The sequence below is a fragment of the Chenopodium quinoa genome, unplaced genomic scaffold (genome assembly GCF_001683475.1).
Source record: "Chenopodium quinoa cultivar QQ74 unplaced genomic scaffold, ASM168347v1, whole genome shotgun sequence".
Taxonomy (NCBI): Eukaryota; Viridiplantae; Streptophyta; class Magnoliopsida; order Caryophyllales; family Amaranthaceae; genus Chenopodium; species Chenopodium quinoa.
In genome coordinates this window covers 3,376,123-3,400,885 of record NW_018745684.1, presented here as the reverse complement: position 1 = coordinate 3,400,885, position 24,763 = coordinate 3,376,123, and the positions used below count along the sequence as shown (strand labels likewise).

At 34.0% G+C, this 24,763-nt stretch overlaps 2 protein-coding genes across 5 annotated transcripts; both read left to right on the top strand.

Moving 5' to 3' along the window:
* Positions 1–1,488: 1,488 nt before the first annotated feature.
* Positions 1,489–6,876, top strand: LOC110717661 (trehalose-phosphate phosphatase A-like). 4 transcript variants are annotated; one of them, XM_021896418.1, is made up of 12 exons: positions 1,489–1,794; positions 3,679–3,751; positions 3,897–4,369; positions 4,461–4,601; positions 4,705–4,776; positions 4,859–4,987; positions 5,094–5,150; positions 5,274–5,375; positions 5,468–5,615; positions 5,731–5,801; positions 5,887–5,979; positions 6,137–6,876. In XM_021896418.1, the coding sequence occupies exons 3-12, from the start codon at positions 4,082–4,084 to the stop codon at positions 6,185–6,187; spliced, it is 1,152 nt and encodes a 383-aa protein (XP_021752110.1). In that variant the 5' UTR covers positions 1,489–1,794; positions 3,679–3,751; positions 3,897–4,081; the 3' UTR covers positions 6,188–6,876. The 4 variants fall into 4 exon arrangements, with proteins under 4 accessions (XP_021752110.1, XP_021752107.1, XP_021752108.1 ...); XM_021896415.1 differs by having other exon boundaries at positions 1,490–1,794; positions 3,853–4,369; XM_021896416.1 differs by lacking the exon at positions 1,489–1,794 and adding an exon at positions 1,872–2,794 and having other exon boundaries at positions 3,853–4,369.
* A 9,299-nt stretch (positions 6,877–16,175) lies between these two features.
* Positions 16,176–22,914, top strand: LOC110717458 (acid beta-fructofuranosidase-like). The gene is made up of 7 exons (XM_021896161.1): positions 16,176–16,911; positions 17,061–17,069; positions 19,822–20,675; positions 21,510–21,671; positions 21,814–22,040; positions 22,217–22,304; positions 22,479–22,914. The coding sequence occupies exons 1-7, from the start codon at positions 16,515–16,517 to the stop codon at positions 22,668–22,670; spliced, it is 1,929 nt and encodes a 642-aa protein (XP_021751853.1). The 5' UTR covers positions 16,176–16,514; the 3' UTR covers positions 22,671–22,914.
* Positions 22,915–24,763: the final 1,849 nt, after the last annotated feature.

Sequence of the window (24,763 nt, the reverse complement as noted above, 5' to 3'; positions counted from 1 at the left end):
TTTGTAAAAATGAAGAGAAACCCTCAAATCCTCCCCTTTACTTTCAAGGGTCCGACCCATATATACAGGACAAAAAAACCGTGAGGGTTGATCTGATCAGGGTCTTTTTTACCATTAAAATAATAAAAAATGAAGAGTGACCCTCGAAGCAAAAACAGAAAATATGACAAGAAATAAATGGTGACAAGGTGACACCAACATAAGATCCTTCTGCGCTTCAGAAGTATCTCACGAAGAACAATATTTTTATGATACTTAATGTTCCACCCCCTTATTGGAGCCAATTTACATTTATTTGCTGCCTGTGTTATTCCCTAAAACAATGCCACCACAAGTCCACAAGGTTGTCTCCCATTACAAACTCTTCAACCATACGACAAAAGTTGGAGAAGATGACACAATAACTTCAATTAATATGAGTATGATCAAGCTTCGTGAGATTCAATTCGTTCGACCCTAGCCTCGTTGTGGGAGTCTGCTAGTGGTCAACTGCTCGTCTGCTCTAACCTTCCATTTCACACGTTATGACTAGCTTAGTGTGTGTGTTTGCAACATCAATTTAATTCATTAGGTCTGATTTCGCCTCGTATTTACAGTACACTTGATTGATTAAATTCAATTCATTCTGATTATTTTCTTAAGCCGAACAAAACACGCCCCTTGTTATAATTAGTATTAGTACGTATATGATCAATCCTGTTCTGACAAAAAATACGTAGTAATTAGCATTAAACTAGACCTTTAAAAAAGAGTATACGTATTACGTATAGTGTACTTGAATTTGTATTGTAGCCAACTAGCCAAGCACCTAAGCATGATCAAGTCAACATCAAGAATTCAAGACCATGACATGCAATCTAAGCTCACCTAACAACTTTCATAGCTCCTAACATACTACCATTAACATAATCGCGTTAAAATAGATCTTTCTAACAAACAAACCATAGCCATCAACTAGTCCAAAATGATACACAACACTCCGTATTAAATTAAACCTATACAAAAAAAGAGTGCACATATACAATGTATTTATAATCAAGTAGCGTATAACTTATATAACCCTAAATAAATAAAAACGTGTATCACATCAAATTAAAATACAAACAAACATTATAAACTCCGTATTTCAGTTGGTGACAATGGTAGGTGGGTTACTAATGGTAGTTAGTATTTATTTATTTGTATATATTTTCCCATGAAAACTATATTATTAATTACTTCCTCTGTTCCTAATTTTTTTGCCCTATTTAACTGTACGCGGTCTCCAAAACGCATTTTAAAACGTCTATATCTTTATTTCTATATACGTAAAAATATAAAAATATGATATTAATAAAATATATAATGAGCCGAATCTAACCAGACCACTTATGACTATATTATCTTTTAAAAATTAACTGTAAATTATGATCAAAGTTTTTAAAGTTTGACCAAAATATGACAATGGGCAAAAATATAGGGAAGGACGTGAGTAATAAATTAGAAAATTTCCAAGTAATTGACTTGGTGACCACGACTTCACAACCTCCCAAAAACTCTTATAAAAACCCATTCCCAAATTAGGATTTTCCTTCTTTTTTTCTTCTCTCTTTCTCTCTCCTATTTTTCTCTCTCCTCTGTACGTCTCCTCTGTATTTTCTCTGCTCCTGCTTTCTTCTCGTTCTCTGTGTTTGTCTCTCTAGGGTTCTTTCTCTATTTCTTTTCCTGCAATTTTTCAAACCCCTTTGACTATTAATTTCTTCCATTTATTGTCTACATTGCTCTCATTTTTCTTCCTACCAAGAATTTTCCAAGGTTTGTCCTTCTATTTCTCTGTATTTTGATTTTTCTTGCATTGTTATATCTGATGAAATTTTTAATGGGTTCTTTGATTTTTGATATGGGTATTTATGATTTCTCCAAATTTTTGATTTTTGTTCAAGAATTTTTGATGGGTTTTTTTGTTCTTTGTAGTTGTTGTTTCTCTGTTTTATTGCTTGATTGTATGAAAAAATGGGGTTTTTTAAGCTTGAATTTCATAGTATGGGTGTGAAATTATGTACATTTTTGGAGGTATTTTTTTTTTTTTTATAATTTAAGGTTTGTTGAAGTTAATTTCATATTTTTTTCAGAAGAGAATGAAAACAAGGTACATAGAAAGAAAATGACAACAGATGCACAAATGGGGTTCACCTATGTAAAGATTGGGTCTTTTTTGTCGAAATATTGAGACTAAAAACAAGGCAAAACGGCCGTATTAGAACAAGGCCCACTTAATGTCTGTTTCTTGGTTTCATTTGATGCCAACTTTTTATGTTTGTTTTTGTTCTCGATTTTTTTCCCTTTTAATTTCTCTCATTTTAGACCACTTGTTTAGAATTGCGAAGGAAAAACCTATGATAGTGACATGGATGAACTATTTCTTCATTCTAAAGACAATTGGTATCTTGTTGTTTTTAAAATTTTGGTGCACGCGGTGTCACGAAATTATCCATCGTGTAGACGAGATTCGATCTCAGCTCTAAGGGTACCTTAGGTCAGTTTGTGGGATTGTTGTATGTTAAGGGTTTTTGTTTTTATATAATTGGTTTTAGTTTGTAGGACCCCTTTCCCCTGCCCTTAATTGGTAGCCAAATTTTTTCCCAAAGGTCATTGATCTTTCACATGAACGAAAGAATGACCTACACTAATACACTATTATGACACCCTTTCCTTTTCTCCTCCTAAAATCCTTAAGGGGTGTATATGTGATTATGTGGTGTGAATGAATCTTCCCAAATTTTGCATCTTTGATGTACAGTCATGATTCAATTTGGTAGGTCATATTAATGTATACCTAATGTGGGTGTGTTGATAATTGAAGTCTGCCCCGTTTGACATCGATTTTTTTGGGTCATGTTTGTTTGGAAGCATTAGGCTTGTATAGCTAGTTGTTACTTGTTTCGTTGTTTGAGTTCGAGGAATGATAAATCAATCTCCGAGATTAGACAAACGCTCCTTTAAACTGTGTTTAGAATAGTTTATTCCTGTTTACTGTTAATATTTGATTGAAATCAAGTTGGCATGGTTTGGTTATAAAAGTGATGAACAATCATTATTGTTATTGGGTGACAGATAGAATTAACAAATCCTTGTTAATTGATGAGAATTATTGATTAGTTGTCATTAAGGGAAATGTGTATTTTTGGGGATATTCATCATGATTTTAACTGTATGTGGGAATGCTAGTTGGACCACGCTAAGGTTGAAGATTGTTATACTTTTAACTGTATGTTTGAATTGACTGCAGTCAAAGCAGCCGTTAAAAATAAACTATAAAGGTTTTAGGAATTCAGGGCATATTTTCCATTGCAAAGTCCTTAATGGTGTGGTCTTTGATTCCATTTCAATGACTATACTATGTAAGAATTTCGCTTTTCATTGTCTCTTTATTTCATTTAGCTTGTATTAAGTGGTATTTGCTGAGGCAACTAGTCTTTTCCTTAGAATCCTGATTCTCGTTGCCTCGTGTTCTCACATGTTCTTGTCTCATAGATTGCCTGATTCTGGCCTTTGATGTTTCTATATATATTCATTTGTTGTGATTATTGATAAGTCGTCAATCATGATTGGATGCTTGAGTTCAAAGCAGCAAGGTGTTTGTTCTTGAGCTAATTAGTAATATAGTGTTGCTTTTTGTTTTGATCTTCTTTTGTGTAGGTATTTTGAAAAGCTATATTACAAACGAGGTCACATTTCATTGAGCTTACAAGGATTTTTTTGAAATGAGAAGGTATGTGACCAAGGACCGACTGCTACTATATTTCATTGAGCTTTGTTTGATTTGTATCAATTTATTCTCTAAATTTGCTAACTAGATTACAAAATAACCAGTTCCCTGGATTTCTATGCTTGATGGACTGCTTCCCCCCAAACAGTGACAAGAAAACTTTGAAGAAGTGGTTTTTCATTGACAAAACAGTTGGATAAAGTGCTTGTTTGTTATCGCACAATTTGGTCGTGATTCCTAGCCATTTCTCTTCTTGAGATTTGAAGCCTAGCTCATTGAAGTATTGTTTATAGTTTCTATAACACAGTGACTTCTGCTACGAAACTGGATCCTATGGACCTTAAAACTCCTGTTCTCGCTGACCCTGCACCTATCAAAAAGTCTAGATTAAGTTTGCATTCTAGTCTTATGCCTTACTCACCTCAACCACAACGAGCTCTCTTTGCTAATGGAATGCTCTTGTCAATCCCAAGGAAGAAAACCGGTGTTTTAGATGATGTCCGAGCTGCAGCTTGGCTGGATGCTATGAAATCTTCATCTCCTCCACCTAAGAAATTTCCTTATGATGCTAACCCTGAACAAGATTCATCAGATGTTGACATTGCTTATTGTGCATGGACAGTAAGTAGATCTTTCTCTTGTTTGATCTCTTGGTTTCCGGTATATAACAAGTCCAAGATTACTACGTATTGATTTTTCTTTCACTTTGCAGCTTAATTATCCATCAGCAATCACATCATTTGACCAAATCACACATTTTGCCAAGGGCAAGAGGCTTGCATTGTTTTTGGACTATGATGGAACCCTGTCACCCATTGTAGATAATCCTGCTATGGCTTTCATGTCTGATGATGTAAGTATTAATTGCTCTAACTATCTGGATTTGGACAATTTAGATTTTTGTCTTTATTTTCTTTTGTTAGCCCTTCAATTGACTGGCTATGATATTTCCGTAGATGCGTTCTGCTGTAAAAGATGTTGCTAAACTATTTCCAACAGCAATTATCAGTGGCAGAAGTCGTGATAAGGTATATTTTTTTCACTTGTCCATGTATCTTGCTCAATTAACTTGACAGTGAAAGTGTTCTTAACCTTCTATTGTTCATGCAGGTTTATGAATTTGTTGGATTGACTGAACTATTTTATGCCGGTAGTCACGGGATGGACATTATGAGCCCTGTGAAAGGCTCTGCTGCCTTTAATGGGCACCCTAATTGTGTCAAATTAACTGACAAGCAGGTATTATATACTTTGTAAACCTTGTCAAATATTACTCGGGGAAGAAAGATCACTGGGCGAAAATGTAGCTGACTAATCATTTTACTTTGTTTCTTGATTTCTATAGGGTAAGGAAGCTGTCCTTTTCCAGCCTGCTAGTGAATTTTTGCCTATGATTGAGGAGGTAATGCTACCTTCATTCTTAGTTAATATGTAATATTGCTATCTTTAAATTATGTTAAAGTTGGTCTTTATTTAAGATTTTAAATAATCATGGTTTTTTTAATATCTTCTATATTCTAAGCAGGTTTATACATCCCTTATTGAGACTACTAAGAAAATTAAGGGTGTAACGGTTGAGGACAACAAGTTTTGTGTTTCTGTTCACTATCGCAATGTAGAAGAAAAGGTAAAACGGTTTTCTCTTAGTGAAAAGCACTTGTGTTCCTTGGCTTATTGTTTGTGTACTAGTGCTGATTGTGTTACAATTAAACGTTACAGAATTGGAAGACTGTTGCTCTTCGTGTCCATGCTATACTAAAAGAATACCCACGTCTTAAACTTTGTCATGGGCGGAAGGTTTTAGAGATCCGTCCAGTGATTGATTGGAACAAGGGAAAGGCTGTTGAATTTTTGCTAGAGTCCCTTGGTGAGTATCTTGCTCTGATTATTTTCTGATTTTTTAATACAAAGAAAATAGGATCGTATACTTGTACAGGACAATCTCTGCTGTTTTATAACCTGATTTTGGAAACATGTTGCAGGGCTAAGTGACTCTGATGATGTGCTTCCAGTATATGTCGGTGATGATAGCACTGATGAGGATGCTTTTAAGGTAATTCTGCGCTTAAATTAAATGGTATATGAGCTGTTTGATCTAGTAAACATCTACTGAATCCATAAAACATTTTCGAGTGCAGTTCCTGAGAGAAGAAAATAGAGGATATGGTATTTTGGTGTCTTCTATTCCCAAAGAAAGTAATGCATTCTACTCCCTAAAGAACCCATCAGAGGTATTTTACCTAATCCTGTAGGAGCTCCTTTTAAGTTGAAGCAATGATAAATTACTCGTAGGGATCGGACTTTAGTTTTAACACCTGATTTCAGACTGATCCAATCTCAGGGATCGGTTTCAGAACAGTAATCTTATATTCTTGATATTTTGTGCAGGTTATGGAATTTCTTAAGGCACTTGTGACTTGGAAGTCGAGCTCACTCTAGACTAACCACAAACTAGAAAAAGTATATTCTAACATTACATAAATATGATCAGCCAAAAAAAGAAAAAAGAACAAAAAAAATTTACCATTACATAAATATATACAGTATGGGAAGGATCAAAGAAGAACTGCAACCAGTTTTGGTGCAAGGTTTGGCGCGTGCAGTGGAAGGAGCTTCATCATATTTTCAGGACCAATTTTGTTTGTAAAAAACGTCTGCGATTTTGTAAATCCCTCTTCCTTTGTATATTGCTAGCCCTTGTATTTAGAAGCAGTTGATTAAGGTGCTTAATTTTCCATTTAGAGTTTAGTACCTTTGCCAATGTGTAGGATATTCAGTTCCTTAATATGCTTAAAATCCCATATAATATACGCTACGCTATTATTAGGAGGGTAATTAGGTTGCAAATTCTTTTATTTGTGGAATGTGTATTGTTCACTCTCGGAGGGAAATATATATATATATATATATATCTAGGAGGTTTGTGAGAAAGGAGAGTAGTTTTTTTGAAAGGGAAAGAAGAAGATTTGTTGTGTTGTCTCTTGGTTATTTCGGAAGACTCATTTTGTTGGCAAGTTTTATTTCACGGATCTAAATGTTAATTGTTAAAGTCGTGTGTATGGAACAATTGTTTTGTGTAATTTTATGTGATTGTTAATAATAATATACTCGTATTACTTATTGTTGTATTTGTTGAAATTATCTCCCGAGATTGTTGGAAAGAGAGTGTGCACGCGTACTTATGTATGTGTTTGGCCTCAATTGTTACTGTTCCTGTTACTTATCTTTTAATTTTCAATTCATTTATAACTCAATCATATCTATGTTTATTTCTTAAAATTCGTTGATACTCATTTGAACTTGAAGTGACTAAATAGAAATGAAGGATGCTCATTTGGAATCCAGTAGCTTTACTTACTGTTTGAACTTTCCATGCTAGAATAGTAAATGCCTTCATCACTTAAATTGATTATTATTCGTACTTTACATAAGTATGGTCTTATTATTTGGTAACATAATGCGTTGAATGATTAGTCAAAAACAATCATTAAGGAAAGCCTTAAGGCCCAGCCCATACGAAAGTCCTTAAGGCCCAGCCCATACGAGTCATGCACCATTTTTTTTTTTGATGGGATGCACCACGTTTTTTTTCAGGCAATTACCATTAAAACTGTGAAATTAATATCTAAAATTCCAAATAAAAATAAAAATTGAAACTTTGTGTAAAACTTTCATGTGACATAATTCTCATGATAAGCTTGATTAGTAAATTGGTATATGAAATTATAACACGTATGGCAAGAAGTTAACATCTCACATGATTTTGAAAAGAAAGCATAGTTGTTGGTCACTTGATCTTCATGATTTCATGTCATGGCCTTCTATCTTCAACATTATGCCTTTTCACTCCATCAATAAATGATTTATATTTGTCTTTCAATCATCTATGACCATTTAAAATACGACAGTTAATTCATTCCACAATGATAATGTATTATGAAATAAGAAAATTAGTAAACAGATGGAGTATAATATATGGATTGAGTCAAGACACTCGATGGCTCAACCCCTAAGTTCCTCCAATGATTAGCCTTATAAATCATTTCATTTTTATTTTGTATTTTCTGTGGTAAAGATTTTCCAGTGTATTGTTTGTCGAAATTGTGTCGCTCTTTTATACTTCATCCTTTCCAATATAATTGCTTCATTATTCCTTTCATGAAAGTGTCATAGTAATTGCATCATTTACGTATTAGGTAAGTCTTTACGTATATTATGTATGACAATAAATAAACTATTGTCCCTCATTTTTTCATTTCATGACCTCATTCCTATGAGGGCAGTATTAGCGTATTGCCTTTTAAACATTCTATTTCTTCGTTCTTTATTATTGTACAATTATATAGTAACGGAGAAAGTATTTGCTTTGACATTTTGGCAACATAAAAAGTTGTCATGACAAAGTCTTTTTTGGCTTGATAAATATGCCAACCCGATCAAGGTAAATATAGCAAAATTAAATTTAAATACGGAATAATAACATAAATTAACATTTAGACTTTTCCTAAATACTTCACACATGAAAACATGTAGAGTTATAGAAGTAGTAGTTAATAGTCAATTATGAGTGTCAAAATCAAACAAGAAATATGATAGAAACAACATACATAATAATCATATAATTAAGCATAATTAGAAAAATTTAATAATTAAGCCACACACGTGTGGAATTAGTATTGGTATTTTATCTTCAAGATTTTAGGATTATTAGTGGACCACATGATATTGATGCGTCCATATTATCTAGAAGAAATGAAAACAACTTAATTACAAGTATACAACTCATTTGTATCGACTGAATCCAAAGAGCTTATCCGTTATACATTCCAAATCATCCAAGAACGAACAAAACCAAAAATATTATGACAATATAGAGTATATTTTTTTTTTTTGTAATAAGTCTAAGAGGCATTAGATTTCATTAAAAGTAAGACAAAAATTGTCGCAATTACATTCTAAGTAGCATTCGGTAACCCATACTCTTGTGGCCTGGTCTAGTCTGTTGGTTAAAAATGGGACATAATATGAGTCGCTACATTAGCTTTGATAATTGTTGGAGATTAAGTGGTCTTCAAAGTCTATACTATCTCAAGCAAGTATTTGTTACTTGATTTATATCACGTAAGGGGATAATATCTATATTTTAGGAAAGTAAATAAGATGATATTTATCCCGTAGAGAGTTCGTTACACCTAAAATCTTAAGTGATAAGAAAAAAAAAAAAAAATCAAAGGCGGATTTGTTGAATGATAATAGATGTACTAATCATTACTCTATCTTTTGAATATCTATATAACTGAGTACAAATTTATACAACACTCCGTTTTCATAGCAAATGGAGATGGGTTCCAAGTTTCCAACTACTTTCCAAATTAAGTAACGAAATGGCATTCAAACGCAACTCTCTCTGTAATTTAATGTTTGAATGACAATTGGGAAGTGTCAAAATTCATTTTTTTTATGCAAGTTAGCTTCAAATTAAAACAGCTAATTAGTTGCCAAATAATGAAATGTGTGCCCATATAAATCATCTTAATTTATTTATTAGAAAATCATTTATTGTATTATATGCGTTTGTAGAATGTGTCATCGCCTGTCTAACCTTGTTTGTTACAACGAGTACTACTTCCATTGAATAATTAATTGGTTAATTTACCAATGTAATATTGTATACTTGCTTCCATATCCTAAAAGATTGTATAGCTAGACCGTCTATTTCATTATAAATAATATCATTCGATTAATTAGCATATTACTTCTTATATCAAAAATAAAATTGAATCTTACTCCACTAGTTACTACAAGTGTACAATACTACGTCTTGTCTACGTAATAAAAGTAGTATTGTATTCCGTAGTTTATTCAAATCTTACTACTTCGTCCTCTCATAATTAATTTAATCAATTATGTATGAGTCCTTCCATAATTCAATTCACACTTGGCCAAATGGATGAATAAATTGAGACATGGCCCCACATCAACCTTGCGACAAATCACTTAAATTTCATCACATCAACAACAATTCTTCTGCATAATTGGAGGTGAACGGATCTTCTTCTTTTATTCTTTGTCTTGATATTCCATATATATATATATATATATATATATATATATATATATATATATATATATATATATATATATTTTAACAAGATATTACAGTATTATTAATACTCCTTTAATTTCATTATTTCAATTTACATTTCTTCTCCTTGATTGTCTTTTACTGTATGGTTTACCTAATATGTGATGAAAAATATGAAAATATAGTCATTTAGATTTTGTTTAGATTCGTCTCATGACAAAATAGTTGAGCTTGTAAATCGAAAACGTAAAAGTCAAATTATGAGAACCAAAATAGTAACGGTGTAATAACAACGTTTTTCTTATTAAAAAGTTTGAAGATAATAGTAAATTCACTTTTCCATTATCTAACTAATGTTTCTCTACTTACAGCTTGTTTGGGTAAAGGTAAGGGAAGGAAAAGAAGGGAGGGAGGTGAAGGGGAGGGAAGGAAAAGGAAGAATGGAGAGTTTTCCTTCCAAATCTCTCTATTGTTGGAGTGATCATTTTTTAAGAATTTAATCCCTCCATTTCTCTCCCCTCCAATTCCTTTTATCCCTAATTTGCTATCCAAATGGAAGATACTCCCTCCCTCCATTTTCCTTCCCTTCTTTTCCTTCATCCAAACACACTCTTAATCTCATGATTACGTGAGTCCCCTCTATATCTCGATTTCACAAATATTAAAACACTATACAAATGTTTATATTGTGATTATTAAAATCCAAACAAATATAATTACCTTCTTTTCTGTAAATTCGACTCATTTAATTTCTATCACATCAAAAACAATTCTTCTACATAATTGGAGGTGGCGGGATCTTCAATCTTCTTTTATTCCTTGTCTTGATCTTCCATGTATTATTGTTTTAATATTGTTGTTTTATTAATACTCAGCTCCTTTCATTAATTTTAATTAACATTCATTCTCCTTGATTGTCTTTTAATTTATTATATGGTTTACATGATATGTGATGAAAAATATGAAGTCATTAGGGTATGTTTAAGTGAAACGCTAAACATCGCCCGCAATTTACCATATAAAGCCCACAAATATGATATGGTTTGACCATTATGCCCATTTTCTAAAATTGAAATAATCTCGGTGTAAAAAATGTGGAGCCGTACTGACTCGCCGGGGGAGACCGGAGGGCAGGCCGGAGATGCGGGGGACGCCGGAGGTACGTCGTCGTCGACGGAAAACGAGGTAAGTCAACGTTAAAATTCATGGTTTACCGTCGGAGTGGCTCCGGCGCCTAGGATGGACGCCCAAACCGTAGCCTGGACGTCCAAGCCAGACGCCAGAACCACCAGAGTGGCGTCCAGCCCAGACGCCTAGACCACCAGACTGGCGTCCTGGCCAGGCGCCACTCCACTGGGTGAGGCGGCCCTGCCAGGCGCCAGTCCAGTGGCTGTGGCAGCCCTGGCAGACGCCACCCTTATAAATTAAATTTTTTTTTTTCTTTTTTGATTTTGTTGTTGTTTTTTATTTAATTTTTTTTTAAAAAAAAAAATCGAAAATGATTTTTTAAAAAAAATCGAAATGGGTTTTTTTTTAAATTAAATTTGAAAATTCGAAATAGGTTTTTTTAAAATTAAATTTGAAAATTCGAAATGGTATATTTTTAAATTTAGTTTGAAAATTCGAATTGGGTTTTTATAAAAATTAAGTTTGATTATATATAATTATGCTTTTTTTTGTGTTAATTCTGTGTAAATATAGAAATTAAATGTATTATCCGTTAAATGTATTTATTGTAATATATAATTGATGCAGGAATATGGTGGAGACGGAAATGATTACAGTGGGATATTTGGACATGATGGTCCATTTGAAGAAGCTCAACAGGCGATTGATTGGGCAAAACAGGTTGCAATTGCAGCTGGATTTTGCTTGGTAGTAGTAACTCATAAATCTCAACGGGATGGTAGAATGGATCGCATTTTGAGATGTGACCGTTATCGCAAAAGAGAAGAAAGAGATTTTCGTACAGCCACTCGGTTTGATACAAAGCGGAAAGGTTGTGGGTGTGAGTTCAGAGTAAAGGTTCGACAACTACGGAGTCGTGACGGTTGGGAAGTGATTGGTTACTCTAAATGGGGGTATCACAACCATGAGATGATAGTATATGAAGAGGGTCATCGACAACTGAGCGGCTTAAGTCCTGCTGCGAAACTAGTTGTGAAAGAAATGAGTGATGCTCAAGTGAAGCCTGCTAAAATATTAGCATCTGTGTTAGAGAAATTTCCAGAAGACCATCCAAACCGAAGACACATCTACAACGTCAGACAGCAACTCAGGTTTGAACGGTCAGAGGGAAGGAACCCTATACAGCAGCTGCTACACCAGGCACAATCACGTGGTTACCTGTTCTGGTTTGATTCTGATGAAGATACAGCGGAGGTGACTCATCTTTTCCTTGTGCATCCTGATTGTGCTGATATGATCAAGTCTTGGCCATTTGTGATTTTGATCGACTCAACGTACAAGACAAACAAGTACAAGTTCCCACTGGTTGAGATGGTTGGGATGGCTCCAACGAACCAGAACTTTCTGATTGGTCATGCAATCATCAAGGATGAGACGGCTCCAAGTTATTATTGGGTGTTGGAGAAGCTGAGAAACTACATCGGGCCTACAACCTTTTCAAGAAGAATTTGGAAATGGCAGAGAGATTGGTGAATGGTAAGTGGCGGAAGATCCTACAGGCAACCACAGAGGAAGCGTATGAGCGAGCATTGGCTAACTTCAGGGATTCGTACCAGTGGTGTCCGGCACTGGTGGACTATGTGATGCATCAATGGGTCCCTCACAGGGAAAAGTTTGTCAAATATTGGACAAACCAGGTACTTCATTTTGGGAACACTACAACATGTAGAGTTGAGAGCGCTCATAGAGCTACCAAGGACTGGATTGATTCATCGACCGCTGCTTTGGATACACTGTTCGCTAGACTGAACAAGTCAATTGAAACTTAGAAGAACGACATCAGGAACTCTCTAGAGGACTCCAGACGACGACATGGTACGATGTATAGCCATTTTATATTTAAGATTCTCCTTGGTCGTGTGTCGCACTACTGCTTGGGGTTGATTCTCACTGAGCTGAACAGGGTGAGGGACTTGGGTGACGAAGTGTATGCTCGGTGTGGGTGTACTATTTCAGTAACTCATGGATTACCTTGCGCATGCACCATTCACCGCGTTATTACAGAAGAAAGGGCGTCGTTACATGTTGATCAGGTCCATTCATTCTGGAGGACGCTTGTTATTGGTGAGCATGCAGACACTCAAACGGCCGACCGTGAACAGGAGGAGTTGGAGCAGTTTCGTTCGATGTACGACCGAGTGTCCTCCAGCCATACTTCTATTATTCGTGACGCTACTCATGTACTTCATGACATGTTCCACCCGTCTACCTTAGATTATGAGGAACCCGAAGGAGTTGACCGTCCTCGAGGTCGACAACGGCGGAACAGGAGTGCGTTTGAGTATATCCGTGGTCTTGGTCGTGGTCGTTCTCGTGGTCGGACATCGTCATCTAGTCGTAGTCAATCTTCATCGTCTGTGAATATGCCCCTGAGAACTGGTACGTTTTCAAATGGGCGAAGACAACTACGGTTTGGTGCGTCAGTTGATGTACAACGAAATTGCCTCTAACCGAAATGTTTATCGTCATGTGTACCAGGATGACTTGGATGGTGCTCTGCGGCGTATCCGGTGGGGAGGTGGACCTTGCGGCCAAAATCATTATTTTGACGCGCCCTTAGATCTGTTTGCCGTTGCAAACATTTACAAATGCGCAGTCATGCATTTCGGCCTGGGAGTGCATAGTCAAGCTTATTATCCTTGTACCACGGTTCTCCCTTGGCGGTCGCGTGAGACTGTCACCACACCGGTCAGAGAGCTAGCTATTGCGTTTCTTGGGTCGTCATACAGACATTTCATCCGACTAGACATGTCAACCGATTTTCCAGTGCCACCGATTATACCTCGGTGGTACAACATTCGCACAGCGAGCGTAGAGGGTTGGGATGCGCTATATCATGACCGGATCCACGAATGGAACACCCTAGCTGCATTTTAGTTTTTCATGTTTACATTCTTTATTTGTAATCTTATTTGTACGTTGCTCTTTTAATGAGAACATTAATATTTTATATTGTATTGCTTACTGCATTCCACGAACGGTTATATCAAAATTTAAAAACAGCACTGATAATATGTTTAAGTTGGAAGCTAAAAGAACAATCTAAAATGTTACAATCTTACAACATAATGTCCAACATAATGCTTTATAAATAAAATACAATAACCATCAGTAATCCCTCCTCGACGACGACTCCCACTGCGCAAGGGTCTGTTCCAGACTATCAACAACAGCTCTCCCTGTTGCACTCATGCTGACCTTCTCAAGAGAGAGTTTCTGTACGTCCTGCATTATCTTTCCCATCCACTGCATACAACAAAAAACAGAAGATGAAATACAATAACAACATATAAAACTTAATTAAAAGTCAACGATAAATATAATAAAAGACCACGGGATCCGTTCTCTACGAGCTGAGGTCGAAATACCACGGGATCTGACATGTCTATGCCCCGACCTCTCCACTGAATAGCTTCTACTAAGAAGCTCTATATTCTTCCCCGCACCATGACGACCCAGTGAATTCTACACAAAATTTTAAAATATATAAACATACAAAAATTTATACGAAAAACAGCTACCACTCCCAAATCAAATAAACTAAAAACATACAAATAATTGTAAACAAAATATAAACATAGAAAAAATACAACGAAATTGAAAAAAAATTATAAAAATAAACAACAAAATATAAAAACAATTCAAAAATATATTACACAAAAAAAAAAAAAATTAAAAACAATATTTTAAAACAAATATAAAAAAAAGGGGGGGGGCCCTGGCTGGACGCCCAACCAGCGGTGGTGGCGCCAGCTGCAGACGCCGCCACCAGTGGGCTGGCGCCTGGGCTGGACGCCACAGCCACGGCTGCGGCGCCTTGAATAAACGCCACAGCCGTGGTTATGGCGTCCATCCCAGGCGCCAGCCAACTGGTGGCGGCGTCTGCAGCTGGCGCCATCACCGCTGGATGGGCGTCCAGCCAGGGTGCCCCACCGCCGTCACGCCGGTTTTTTCCCTTTTTTTTTTTTTTTAAGAAATTGTACCTTGCCACCTTGGGACATCCTTCCCTCCGCCGCCGCCGCCAATTCCTTGCCTTGCCGCCTCGACATTGCCGTTGTTTGAATTTTTTTTTTTTTTTTTAAGAGAGGATGAAAGAAGATGAGCAATGAGAGTGTGAGTGATGAGAGTGTGAGTGTTTTTTTTTAAAGGTCAAGGGAAATTTTGTCAAACCAAGTGAATTTTGTGGGCTTTATGTAGTAATTTGTGGGCGATGTTTAACAAATCCCATGTTTAATTAGATTCATCTCGTTACAAAATTTTTACATGTAATTTTTTTTTTGAAAGAAGTCCTAGAGAACATTATATTTCATTAAATAAAGCCATAGGACATCTACAATTAACAATGAACGATAATGAAAACAGAATTAACAAAATCAAACCAGAATTAACCAGAAAGAAAATTTTTGTGTTGATTTCGTAACCTGAATCTAAGCCATAAACAATCGTAGCCCCGCAGAACTAGAAACCCTATTAAGCGCAAATAAAACCTTGTCTTTCGAAGGACTTTGAAAAACCTTTTCCTTCAAAGGAGATCGAAAATACTTGTCTTTCGAATGAGATAAACCCTTTCTTTCGAGGGAGACAATTTTTCCTTATTTTTAAAAACCAAACAAATATTACCTCCGTTTCTAAAAGTTTGACTCACTTACTATTCATGCGGTCAAAATAAATAAATTTGACCACATTTTATGATTTATACAAAAGAAATAAATTAGCATGTAGGATTTTATTAGGTTTGAACGCCTTTATGTAAATTTTGAAAGTATTAACTTTTTTTATAAATTTTGTAAGTATTAACATTGAATTGGATCAGAGACTGCTCAAATGCAAAATGAGTCGAACTTTCATAAATGGAAGGTGTACCATTTATGTCTAATAAATGAATATTGCAAAATACGAAGTAATAATTTGGAAGAGATTTGAGGGAAGGAGGTTGTCAACACTCTACGGTGGTTAGTGGTGCTCAAGTGAAGGAAACAACTGGAGAGTGGTGTGGCGGGCATGAGTGATGGTTATTGCGATTTTGCCTAGGCGTTGCAACAAATTAACAAATTTTTCAAACGGGTTTTAGTAACAAACTAACAATTAATTAGAGTAGTTAATTCATCGCATCAAACATACGTTGCATTAATTCATCATAAGCAAAGATTAATACAGTTTAAGTACAGATTTTATATCAAGAGTGAGAATTAAATCATTTCCCATCTCATATTTCACAACCATTACAAAAAATAAACTCTTAAACACAAATTATTCTAAAGTATCATCATTAAATTCAATTTATCTAAGTGAATCGCTAAACTACACCCGACTTGATCACATAATCACAATAGATCTTTTTGGTTCCCTTTTGGAACATACTCTGGATCTCCCTAGCAAATCCAGCCTTGACAAGTATGACAACTCCCCCACTAACCCTCCTCTCTTCTCCTCCTATTTAAACAACTCTCTCTCCTCTTTTCCAACTTAACCAAGTCTAAAACCAGATTAACCATGTCTCTCCACTCTCCTCCAACTGACCTGGAAACCAACCAACCCCTCCTCCAACCCACCCAAACCCGACCCGAACCCGAACCCGAATCCCCAATCCACAAACCCATCAAAGGGCTCGCAGTAATCAGCCTCTCATGTATGCTAATCCTCTCTCTAATGGCTGTCATTTTCAACGGCGAGACTACCCACCTGCCATTGTCGTCGGAAAACCGCCGTACTCCGTTGCCGGAGAAGGTGATTCCGGCGGTTACTTCTAGAGGGAAAATGGAAGGTGTATCGGAAAAAGTTTCCCGATTTAGAGAAAGTGATGAAGGAGTTTCGTTTCCTTGGACAAATGATATGCTGATGTGGCAAAGGAGTGGCTACCATTTTCAGCCGGAAAAAAATTGGATGAATGGTTGGTCAATCTTTTCTTTCGTCTTTGACTTTTTTTTTTGAAAGATAATTTTGCAAGTTAAGATAATAAATGAAGAAATGCTAATTAATTTTATTTTTTTGACTTTTTTTTTGGGTGATGTGCAATTATCGACGGCGTACGTAATTCAGATCCTAATGGTGAGTTTTTATTTTCTTTGCACAAGTTATTTAGTAGTATAATTTTTTTTACAAGTATTTACTTAAATTATTAATTATTTTTGGTGACATAAATAATTAAATAATGTTTTTTTTTTGTTTTTATGGTGTATTGATAGCCACATATTTTTCAAGAACTACGTAGGTAATTGTGGTTCATTAATCATTAATGTGATATATATACGAAGTATATGAAATGGAATAGGATTATAACATACAAAATGTTTTACGTAAAATTTTATTGAGTGGGTAATCTCTATATTTGTTTGTTACTTCATATTTGTTTTTCTACAAGAGTAATTTACTTAGCTCGTTTAAAGTGTAGTGAAATAAGTAATATGTCCTTATAGTTCATTTAGATTTGCTCAAAGTAGGCATTCAACTAATGGTTAAATAGCTAAGGAAGCTTGTCGTTTATGGATGTAAGAGGAAGAGTATTATATACATATTTTGTTTCTAATATATGTTATGGCTTTATTTTTCCACGTTTATACAAAGTAAACAATAATTGATATAGATGATTGCCTATTGGTTGAAATATGGACAAAAAAGATACATTTTCACAGTTTCACTTATAACAAGGTCAACGTGGTTAAAAAATATATATCTTATCAGTCAAGTAATCAAGGATAATTAGGCAAGTGTAAAAAGTCATTTAGGATGTTAATAATGGGTAAAACTTTTACTGTAAGAATATTTACAATAAAAAATATCTAAGAAATGTACTTAGCTACTAAATCAAGGGACGTTATAGTCATACTAGTCAATTTTAATCAAAACAGATTTAAACTGTAAAAAATTTACTTTATGTTTAATCACATGTCCCACGATCTAAGTAGTAGTTAACAAGCCAATTAGTAAGCCATAAGATTCACATGATTAAAATTCACCTAATCTTACCCACTGTTATTAGTATTTTTTATAATTTTTCTATTATAGTACTTGTATAATTCACGAGGTTGTCCCAAACATCAAATCAAAAGAGAAAATAAATAAATAAAAAAAAAAAAGAGGTGTGGCTTCCAATTATTGAAGCTCTTTTCCACAAGTAAGATTGGCTTGATTATGATAATTTACGTGGAAAATTAGACTAAACATCTAATCATGATGTACTAATCCTAGAGATTATTGTACTATTAGCAATTGTAACTTTTCGATTAATAGTAATTAATTTGGAATCTTGTCCTTAAGATAGCTTTGTTAATTTAAGTTCAACTTTGAGTAACTCTAAGTTAGTTGATCATTGAATGATTTTGTTTCCTTGCTCCTAGACCTACAACTCCATAAAATCTATTGGTAGTTTCTAGGTCATTTTTACAAGTAATATATTTTCGGGGATTAAGATATAACAAACTTATTAGTAGTATGGATCCTTTATTTGTTACTGCTAATACATACTGAAAATAAAAACCCTTCAATCCCATCATTTCCATGTGTATGTATTAAACATTTCTCGACCTATAATAGCTTAGTCATCAATGACTATAACAATGCTCGTTTATAATAAATTGTGTGTAGTAATAAGATGATACTATTTAAAGACAATTAAATAATTTCTCCGTTAGATATGCAAGTACATTATTACAGTAAAAAAAAACTTTAGGTGACTTAGATGTGAAACTAAATTTAAAAAGAAAATTAGAAAGAAATAATAGAATACATAAACATACAAATTAACATGAGACATTTATATAGACTACATGATATAGTATGGAAACATCATCATAATGGCTTTTTTTGTCATGATTCATGTTTTATAATATAGGGCTAAGATCCAATCATAACTTTGTTGACCTAAGCTGTAAGACAAATAGGCATAAAGTGCAAATCTATCACAAAAGAAATACAATTATACAAGTGTTAAGTACACTCTCTACTGATTTTTTTTTTAATTTTTTTTAAGTAGAAAGTGTGTGGCTATTAAAGTTAAATAACTTTGTGGACCAATAAAAAACTGTGATGGTTAGATTTAATTAAATTATTATTCTGCTATAAGTTAGGAGGTTTGGGACCCATATTGTTTTCTTTTACCAGTTGGTTGGACAGGCTTTGCTGATCAATTGATCATAGAGTGGTAGAACACTAGAACTATGCAATACCACATTTAAAAAAAAAAAGAAAAAAAAAATTATATATTTTATAAAACTTAAATTCGAAGATTAGATTAGAATAAAAGGAATACATCCTATTATAGTATTAATTAGGAATTAGATTGTATAGATAACCTAATTTTCATCTACTCCGTATTAATTTTTCTTTGTTATTCCCTCATCTCTCAAATTAACTCCTAAGTAGAATTATTAAGCTCTTTGATTGAGATGGAGGGAAAACTACAATAAATACGTAAGTAGTGTTTTGGTAGATTTTATGACAATGTTTCTCTCTTGACTATTGTTTGGCATGATATGATGTTTGTGAAATATTCTCAATAATTCTCTCTCATCATCTTCATGGTATTTTTTTTTTTTTTTTTTTTGATCAATCATCTTCATGGTACATAATCATGAATTATTTTGACTTTTACTAATTGCCATCTACGTACTCCTTATAGTATTATTATTAATAAATTAATAATTATGTGATTCATGTATAGCATTTTTAATAATTAAGAATCTAAAAATTTATTGTGTTTGGTTAGCAAATTGCATTTCTTAGGAAAGAAATAGTTTGCCTAGATTCCTTTATGTAAGTGAAATCCTATACTCAAACGAAGAATCGTAATAATGTATTTCAGGACCATTGTATCACAAAGGATACTACCATCTATTTTACCAGTACAATCCAGATTCAGCTGTGTGGGGCAACATTACATGGGGACATGCAGTTTCAACGGACCTGATTCACTGGAAATACCTCCCAATTTCCATGCTGCCTGATCAATGGTATGACATCAACGGTGTATGGACAGGTTCAGCTACATTCTTGCCAGATGGCAACATCATGATGCTTTACACTGGTGATACTGATCAATTTGTGCAAGTCCAAAATCTAGCCTACCCTGCCAACTTATCTGATCCCCTCCTCCTTGACTGGGTCAAGTATTCTGGGAATCCTGTTTTGACCCCGCCTCAGGGTATTGGGGCCAAGGACTTTAGGGACCCCACTACTGCGTGGTTGGGACCCAATGGAGTATGGAGGTTCGTGATTGGGTCGAAAAAGGGTAAAACCGGTATTTCACTTGTTTATAAGACTAAGGATTTTAAGTCTTATGAGCTTGAGGGTAACCTACATGGGGTGCCGGATACGGGTATGTGGGAATGTGTCGATTTTTTCCCAGTGTCGACCACGGGCCTAAACGGGCTTGATACCTCGGCTTATGGGCCTGGTATGAAGCATTTTTTGAAGGCTAGTTTGGATGATAATAAGCAGGATTATTATGCATTGGGGACATATGATATGGATACTCAAACTTGGACACCCGATAACCCGGAAATGGATGTGGGTCTTGGATTGAGATTGGATTATGGAAAGTATTATGCATCAAAGTCATTCTTTGACCAGAAGAAGCAGAGGAGGATTTTGTGGGGTTGGGTTGGAGAGACTGATACTGAAGCTGATGATTTGTTGAAGGGATGGGCTTCTTTGCAGGTACCACACTTACAATTCCTTTATCTTGCATGTGCTCTTGTCATATACATATTCACATGATCATTTTAGATACTCGTGTCCGATTATCTTACCTATTTATGTTCGACTTTTTAAAAAACTTGATTTATATTCTGAATTCAAATCGATACACCTAAATACTTCGTATTTTATATTTCATGAGTAGCTAATGAATACGAATTTATTAATAAGCTTGAATATAGTCTGAATAGACCTAAAACTCAACCAAATGACTAGTTACCATATTTAAAACCTAACATCACCTCTAAAGAGATACACTTAATAACCTGTGGAAAATAATGCATATTAATATTTGTAGGAATGGTAGCACAAGTTGTTGTACCTAACCCTTTCAAATATAACTGCAATCACATTTATTAGGTTTTGATTATGGAGGATCATGTATTTGAGACCTACTTTTGCTAACTCATGATTCATGTGAGTAATAGTAGTATTATGTAAAGCAAATGTACAGCTATGATGCTTATCAAGCAAAGAAATGAAACAGTGAAGCCAATGTCACTGTGGTGACATAGGCAACCTCTGTTACTCTGGCAAAAAATTCCTCCGTTCTTTTATTATACAATATATAGGAATATTTAAAATTTCACATTTGACAAGACATAACTACTCATACAACATTTTGTTAGTCGTTAAAAGTTTAAATCATAATATTATACATAGTACTTATATTCATGATAAGTTTATTATTGTAATGAAAACGATAGATTTTCTTTTAAGTAGTTCTTATGCAAAAAACTTCCTCTATTCCCGAAAGTTTGACTCAAATCCTACACTTATTGGAAAATTTTTCAGACAGTTCCAAGGGTTGTAACCTATGATGCAAAGACTGGAACCAACATTATTCAATGGCCAGTAAAGGAAATAGAATCCTTGAGAACAGACAACACAGTGTATGATAACCTTGTGTTACAACCAGGATCAACCATTAACCTTAACATAACCTCTGCTGCACAGGTACTTTTCTTCTTGTACAAAGTACAATGTTACTTACATGCTTCTTTGACAGTAATTAGTACATCGAAAACTCGAAATCACTAATCAAAGATGGAAAGTTCAACTAACTTTGAGCTACCCTTGTTTTTGATGATGATGATAGTTGGATGTAAGTGCTGAATTTGTGGTAGATCAAGAGGCTTTGAAATCAACAGTAGGAGATGATGTGATCAACAACTGCAGTGCTGCAGCTGTTAGACAGGTTTTGGGCCCATTTGGGCTTTTGGTTTTGGCTGATGAATCTCTTTTTGAGTTCACTCCTGTTTACTTCTACATTGCTAAGGCTTCTGATGGATCTGTTAAGAATTGGTTCTGCACTGATCAATCAAGGTATGTATTTTCTTATTAGATGTGTTTTATTTACTTGAGTTTATTAGGTGCACTTAAAAGCATGTGCTCGATGTATTTAAAGAGATCATGACCAAACTCATGTTACACCAAATAGAACTGCTCATTTAATTTAACAATCAATTCATTAATTTTCTTACTATCATTTCGCTGTGTAGGTCATCCAAGGCTTCCGGTGTAGACAAGCAGATCTATGGAGGACCGGTACCAGTTCTAGAGGGTGAAAAATACAACATGCGATTACTGGTAAATTAACCTCTTCATACTTAAACTTGGTAAACTTATTAGGTGGTTGTGCAACATTGAAATCGCGTTGTTAGATGGGTTGTACAACATTGAAATCGCGTTTATAATATTGAATAAGGCCATGAATTACATGGTGGTTTTGAACTATCTAATTGTTTTGAATTTTATTGTTAGGTTGATCATTCAATAGTAGAAGCCTTTGGGCAAGGAGGGAGGACATGTATAGCCTCTAGAATATACCCAACAAAGGCAATCAACGGGATGTCACGAGTTTTTGTCTTCAACAATGCTACTGATTCGAGTGTTACGGCTTCTATCAAGATTTGGAAATTAAAATCAGCCAATATTGGTCCTTATGAATTTTGATCATTGAAAATATGTATGAATATGATCGATCCAATTTTTTTGTATCAATTTATATCACATTTTGCCAAGGGAGGAAGCTAAAATAAGGGGAAAGTTGTCTTGAGTTGTGGGGAAGTGTTGTATTGATTAAGTTACATCATCATATATGGTTCTTAATTTTTTTTTGAAACCAATATATGGTTCTTAATTCATGAGGCAAAATGTAAACTTTGTTGGATAAAAGCAATAAAAGCAATTGACATAATGAGAAATGCCCCACTGTGACAATTATTACATGATCATAGCTTTTTCAAGTGTATGAGCTCTAAATTTTTATCGAATATATTTCAGGCTAATTTTAGCAAGTCCTCACTAAGATTCTTATATAATTTTATAGGAAATGTGCTTCCGTTTCCTAATCCGTGCAAAATATGGTATGTATTAGGAATTAGGACGTGATCTGTTACCGTAAATCCTTAGTTAGAAATAATGTCACAAATGGTTCAAAATTAATACACTACATTCAAATCTTATGACTTGTAATATAAGTTGGTATTAGATCGAGTCGAGCTATACGTTATGCCGTATTATGTTAAATGCTAACGAGGCAATGACTATGAGGCAACCGCCCATACCAAACAGGTGAGCGTCACATAGCCGGATGGCCCTTTATGTCATTTGAAACAAGCTCGGTGTGCATGTCTCATTGTTCGTTGTGCCGGATTTCCAATTTTGACCTGACGTATTTCACCCCTCTAAATAATGGGCCTATCAAGTTTAAGCAGTTTGTTAAGTTTGTTACAATGTGAAGAATCAACACCAATGTCTGATATACAAGATGAAGTTGTAATATCGAAAGAAAAATCTCAAAAAAAGAAAGGGCGGAAATCAAGATCGTAAGTTTATTTGTTCATTTTTTTACGATTAAACCCTAATTTTTATTTTTTTTTTTTAATTTATTTACGATTTGTGTTTACCATAACTAATTAAGTGAAAGATTACAAAATATTGTTCAAAAACAAGTAAACAAAGTAGTAATTTGTTTAATTTGTTTTGTAGACCACAAAAGGAAGTTCCAAAAAGCAACAAAGAAGATTCTACTGTTTCATAAGTATTATTTATTTAATTTGTAGTTGTTTATTTATCAAATTTAGTTTAAATTTTAGTTAGTTACATTTTTAAATATATCTAAATATAATTTACTAAAATTGAAAAAAAAAACAATTAAAATATGTAAAACAGAGATGACGATATTTCTATTCAAAAACGATTAGAAGTTCCAAAAACCAACAAAGAAAATTCTACAGTTTCGTAAGTATTGTTATTACGTATTTGTGAATTAAATTGTTATTCGGTAAATTTCGGCTAGTAAATTTAATCTATCTTAAATGTTCATTTTAGATGAACTTCATGTTCATTTGTAGAAGGATTAATGTTCAAATTATATTACTCATTTTGAAGACACATTGTCATTTTGCATTATGGAATTGAAGCATCAATTATCAATTAATATTACTTATTACATTAAATAAAACTGTAATTTGGTGAATTTTGGCAAGTAAATTTAAACTATTGTAAATGTACACTTCAAATAGAATTCATGCTCGTTTGTAGATGAAATATCATTTAAATAATAATTACGAAATTATAGACAAATTATCAATTTAATTTATGAAATTTAAATATCAATTATCAATTATATTATTATTTTGCTAATTAAAATGTTCTTAAATATCGGCTAGTAATTTAATTTATCATAAATGTTCATTTTAGTTTGACTTCATGTTCATTTGTAGAAGGATAAATATTCAAATTAGAATTATTAATTTTTAAGACAAAATAAATTTTTTATATAGCTCTAGTAATTATGATCTTAAAATATTATTGTATTCACATTTCATATAAATATAGGTTCACTTAAATTTGTTACATGTTCATTATTTTCTTTACGTTACATAACACGTTCATTCTCATATTGAAAGATGTTCATTTGAAATGTAATACTTGTTCATTCTCCTATATATTGAAAGATGTTCATTTGCAATCTTATAATATGTTCATTCTCATATCTAAAGATGTTCATTCATTTTAATACTTGTAATTTATCACATCAA

Excerpts from the sequence above, each read along its gene's own strand:
- LOC110717458 (XM_021896161.1), top strand. The coding sequence starts at position 16,515 with ATGTCTCTCCACTCTCCTCCAACTGACCTGGAAACCAACCAACCCCTC. Across the intron at positions 20,676-21,509 it reads AGGGATGGGCTTCTTTGCAG|ACAGTTCCAAGGGTTGTAAC; the intron begins GTACCACACTTA and ends AAAATTTTTCAG. Across the intron at positions 21,672-21,813 it reads ACATAACCTCTGCTGCACAG|TTGGATGTAAGTGCTGAATT; the intron begins GTACTTTTCTTC and ends TGATGATGATAG.
- LOC110717661 (XM_021896418.1), top strand. The coding sequence starts at position 4,082 with ATGGACCTTAAAACTCCTGTTCTCGCTGACCCTGCACCTATCAAAAAG. Across the intron at positions 4,777-4,858 it reads GTGGCAGAAGTCGTGATAAG|GTTTATGAATTTGTTGGATT; the intron begins GTATATTTTTTT and ends TTGTTCATGCAG. Across the intron at positions 4,988-5,093 it reads TCAAATTAACTGACAAGCAG|GGTAAGGAAGCTGTCCTTTT; the intron begins GTATTATATACT and ends TGATTTCTATAG.